Source organism: Sardina pilchardus, chromosome 6, assembly GCF_963854185.1.
Source record: "Sardina pilchardus chromosome 6, fSarPil1.1, whole genome shotgun sequence".
NCBI lineage: Eukaryota > Metazoa > Chordata > Actinopteri > Clupeiformes > Clupeidae > Sardina > Sardina pilchardus.
In genome coordinates, this window is record NC_084999.1 from 13,897,578 (window position 1) to 13,902,577 (window position 5,000).

General features: G+C 49.8%; 1 protein-coding gene across 2 annotated transcripts in view; it reads left to right on the forward strand.

The window, feature by feature from the left end:
- The window catches only part of LOC134082664 (intermembrane lipid transfer protein VPS13B-like), a 360,061-nt gene that overhangs the window by 187,022 nt on the left and 168,039 nt on the right, over positions 1-5,000 (forward strand). For both annotated transcript variants that reach the window (XM_062538539.1, XM_062538538.1), the window contains exon 25: positions 2,809-3,024. In XM_062538539.1, coding sequence (XP_062394523.1) covers positions 2,809-3,024 — 216 coding nt within the window. The remainder of the gene's footprint in view (positions 1-2,808; positions 3,025-5,000) is intronic.

The following is a 5,000-nucleotide window of genomic DNA, read 5'->3' on the forward strand; positions in this document are numbered from 1 at the left end:
GACAACACAGCAACAGCACCCGCCCCCCCAAACACACACACACACACACACAGAGCGAGTGACAGACAGACAGAGGTTGCGGTAGGACAGGAATGGGGCTGTGCAAGGCTGTGCAAGGCAGGAGAGTGAAGGGGTGAGTGGAGGTAACTAGGCACTGAGTATTTGGGTAAATGAACTGGATTGAATTATCCCCACGCACTGACATCAGAGAGAGAGAGAGAGAGAGTGAGTGTGTGTGTGTGTGTGTGTGTGTGTGTGTGTGTGTGTGAGAGAGAGAGAGAGAGTGGTGGGCTGACAGTGACCCTGTGTGTCACCCTCAGTCTGAACAGGCCACCCCAGGCTGTCTAATGCTTTATGCACTGCCTTCTCTCTCTCTCTCTCTCTCTCTCTCTCTCTCTCTTTAGATATACAGTATGTCTGAGAGGCAGTGGCTATGTGGCAGACACATCTTTACTTTGTTCTCTCTTTCTTTCTGCGTGTCTTGGATCTTTCTCTCCCTCTCTCTCTCTCTCTCTCTATTTCTGTCTCTCTCAGCAGCAGCTCTGGTATGGCAGGCAGCTGTCGACTGCTTGCTGTTACGCGCGAATGCAGCACTCCTTCCTGGTTGTGTTTGAAATGGCGCAATGCTGGGCTTTTCTCCTTTGATTTATGCTTATTTACGGAGTGTGTGTGTGTGGCTAACTGGTATGCGTGCGACCGTGCGTGGGTGTGTGTGCGGTGTGTGCGTGCGTGCGTAAATATGTGTTTTCATGTAAGTGAAAGTGTGTGTATGCGCATGTTTGTGATGCATGTGTCTGACGTAGAGCACACATGTATGTGTACAAATGTGTGTGTGTGTGTGTGTGTGTGTGTGTGTGTGTGTGTGTGTGTGTGTTTGTGTGTGTGTTGGAGCCTGTTTGGTGCTGAAGGGAAGCCCTGGGGGAGATCTTAGCGAGCGAGGGAGAGAGGAAGAGAGAGAGAGAAAGGGAGGGAGAGAGAGAGGGAGAGAGAGAAAGAGGGTCCAGCTATGAGCTCACTGCTCAGGAGTGCTTCCCCCCCAAACGCACCACACAAATAAATAAATATTAAAGAATCCCTCTCCATCCCTCTCCTCCCTCTCTCACTCTCTTTTGCCCTCCCTCTCTCTTTCTCTCTTTCATTTCTCTCTCTCTCCATCTTTCTCTCTCTCTATCCCCTTCTCCCTTCATCCCCCCATCTCCTCTCTCTATCTCCGCCCCCATCATCTGGTGTTTCCCTCTCTCTCTCTGTGTTTGTTTGATGCCATGTTTCTGAAGTTAGAGCGCGTGCACATTTGATGTGCTCTCATTGAAATAACGGGTTTAAATGAAGAAATAAAAAAAAAAGTGAATTCTGACACCCATTAGCTACAGTTTCCAGTGTGCGTGTTGCCAGAGAGATGGATGACATGTTAAAAGCCCCTACTATATTATCAAACACTCAAACGGCATGCCAGCTAACATGGCCAGAAATCAGAATAAAAACACACACACACATGCACACATGGAATATTCCTTTTTCAGCCTGTCACTTTTTGTGTGTGTGTGTATGTGTCATTTAGAGGTACTTTGTGCTGTTTGCTGCAAGGGACTTGTCTGGTGAATGTGTGTGAATGAGTGTGGGAATTGTTTCTAAACATGCCTAATGTGTAGTGTGGCTGTAGTAGGGTGTTGGATGCAGTGTGTGTGTGTGTGTGTGTGTGTGTGTGTGTGTGTGTGTGTGTGTGTGTGTGTGTGTGTGTGTGTGTGTGTGTGTGTGTGTGTGTGTGTGTGTGTGTGTGTGTGTGTGTGTGTGTGTGTGTGTGTGTGTGTGTGTGTGTGTGTGTGTGTGTGTGTGTGTGTGTGTGTGTGTGTGTGTGTGTGTGTGAGTGTGTGTGTGTGAGTGTGGGAGTGATGAGGTGTGCTCTGGCCCTAATGTTTCCTGAGTGAACTGCGTCTTAACAAGGCGCGGTATTACATGTCCATAAACCTGCCAGGCCCAATCAGACTTAATCACCAGTGAGGCCTCATGCGCATTCTTGCCCTCCCTCATAACACATGCAAACACACACACACACACACACACACACACCGGACCACTCGCGGCATACAGATAAATAGAATCTTGGACCCTCACAACACACACACACACACACCTCTCAATCCAATTCAATTCAATAGAGCTTTATTAGCATGGTAAAAATAAACTGCCAAACCAATTCTTACACAGGAAATTAGGAGTGTATAAAGGAAAGAAAACAAACAAAGGCAGAATTCTCTCTTTCTCTCTCTCTCACACACACATGATCTCTTGCTCTCATAATAAAAGCGTACACAGGATGTCTGTCTTCAGGAAAGTTTGCTGTCTCTCTCTCTCTCTCTCTCTCTCTCTCTCTTTCTCTCTTTCTCTCTGAGAGGCCGCTCTGATTGAGGGCCAGGGGATTTCTTTTCTTCCCAGAGAAGCCGTGCCATTAGTGATGATTTTTTGATTTTCTTTCTTTTCTGACATTAGCTCTCTTTTTCTGCCCCCTCATTCAGATTTACTTTTAAGTGCCTAACAAGGATACAGATTTCATTCTGATTAAAGCTTGTGTATTGCTATGCATTGTGTCCTTTCTCATGTTCTAATCACTTCATCAAACTGATGATGGTTCAGTGTGTGTGTGTGTGTGTGTGTGTGTGTGTGTGTGTGTGTGTGTGTGTGTGTGTGTGTGTGTGTGTGTGTGTGTGTGTGTGTGTGTGTGTGTGTGTGTGTGCGTGTGTGCGTGTGTGCGTGTGTGTGTGTATCAGGCAGTGTAATATCAGTTTCAACACTCCCGCCCTGGTGTTTCAGGTGCAGCTGCTGTACGAGCTGTTCCAGAGCTGGAGCTCCACGTGGTCTCGGCTGCAGAGGAGGGGCATCCTGCGCCAGGCGTCCGGTTTCCCCGACCCCCCCGCCAGCGCCGCCACGGCCGGCGGACCCCCCTCACCCGTGCCCAGCAGCGCCGGCACCGCGCCGCCGGACACCAGCACCTGCAGCCCGTCCGCCGACCTCTGCTCCCCCACTGAGGTCAGAGTTCACGACCCCTCACCCACAGCAGCCCAACACCGCTGATGGGAAACCATTTCTCAGTATCAGCCAAGACAACAACAACAGCAGCAACATTTATATAGCGCTTGATGAGCTGAAGTTAAACAGTAGCTTAGCAGTGGAAGAGTGTCAAGTGAGGCTTAGTTAACTTTAATTATTTCACATTAGCTAAAGTAGCATGGTTTTACCAACAACTTTAAGAGCCCATTAATTATGATACCTGTGGTTTGTGGAAAGATGTTATTGCTTCTGCTGTAATGAGGTTTACTCAGTGGCTCCTACCATTTCAGAGCTCCTAATTAATCAAGTCATAAAGCTGGTCAAGCCCTCTGCGTGGTCATCTTCAGCTTGTGGTTAAGTGACCCTCATTGCATGCAGTCCCATTCATGTGCAGTCAGCTTGGGACTCTCACTGACCTCCACTTAAAGGCTGAGGGTGAACTGCTGCGTGCTAGCTTAAGCATCTGCATTAAAACTAACATACATAGCTACATAGATGGGTGTGGCAGATATCCAATCCACACATGTGTACACACACACACACACACACAGACACACACACACACACACACACACAGACACACACAGACACACACAGACACACACAGACACACACAGACACACACACACACACACACACACACACACACACACACACACACAGAAAGGCTCTGTACCACCAGTTACTGGCTCTTTGAAAATGATTTAGTCTCGTTTAACAACCCACTGTCAGTGGCAGACTTGGGGTCTGTTCCCCCCCTCAAGTAGATAATGGCTTATAATGAGGATCTAATGACGGCTACAGTTTTAAGATCAGTGGGGTGCGAGGGGGGAGTTTCAGCTTTTTCAGAGCGCTTGGCCACAGTAATTGTGAGGTGGCTGAGGTAGGGCTGATCTGTAATTGCCCACAGCTCCCGCTCGCATGCGAAGCCGTCGGCATGCCAACCGATCTGTCAAGCAGACGTGGGCCTGGTTGTTTTCCTCATGCGGCGGGAGTGTTGACGTTAGCGTTAGCGCGGGAGGTGTGCGCGTTAGCCGCGAGGGTGGCGGAGCGCCTGTTGTTTTAAGGCCGATCTTTGGAAAACGAGGAGAAAAACAGAGTGTGAGTGTGAGGGGGGAGAGAGATCAATCCCAGCCTGGCACGGGCACTACGCGGGGCCCCGACACGCACTATCCCACCCACCCACCCACGCCGGCGTGATATGGATATGATCGCCGTGTGCCAGCGCGGTGATGGAGTGTAAACCTGCTCCCGCGCCACACCGTGGGCACAGCTTCTAATGTGGAGCAAAACAAGGAGGTGTATTTACTCTCTCTCTCTCTCTCTCTCTCTCTCTCTCTCTCTCTCTCTCTCTCTCTCTCGGGCCTGCGAAGAACTGCGCTGGGAACTAATGATGCCGATGTGGCACACCATCCGTGTGAAATTCCAAACGGAAAAATTCACGCCGGGAGAGAACAAGAAAGGACAGAGAGAGAGAGAGAGAAAGACAGAGAGATCGAGAGAAAGAAAGAATACAGTTTGAAAGAAAGCAAATAAAAAGAAAAGAGAACAAGAGGAGAATATAACAAAACAAAGAACATTGTTGTAGGCTGAGTCGTCGGGAGGGAGGGAGGGAGGGAGGGAGAGAGGGAGGGCTGGCCGGTGTGTTTTTCCATGGCTGGCCGCCCTGCTTGGATCTGAGTTGCGTGTGTGTGTGTGTGTGTGTGTGTGCAGCGGCAGCAGCAGTGGCAGAAAGGCGACCCCCTCTGCGTTCCTCTGTCTGCGCGCTGTGTGGCCGATGGCTTCAGCCGCCCACAGTCATCTCGCCCTGTCATGAGTGGCAGAGGTGGCCCTCAGCTGCTGTGTGTGTGTGTGTGTGTGTGTGTGTGTGTGTGTGTGTGTGTGTGTGTGTGTGTGTGTGTGTGTGTGTGTGTGTGTGTGTGTGTGTGTGTGTGTGTGTGTGTGTGTGTGTGTTT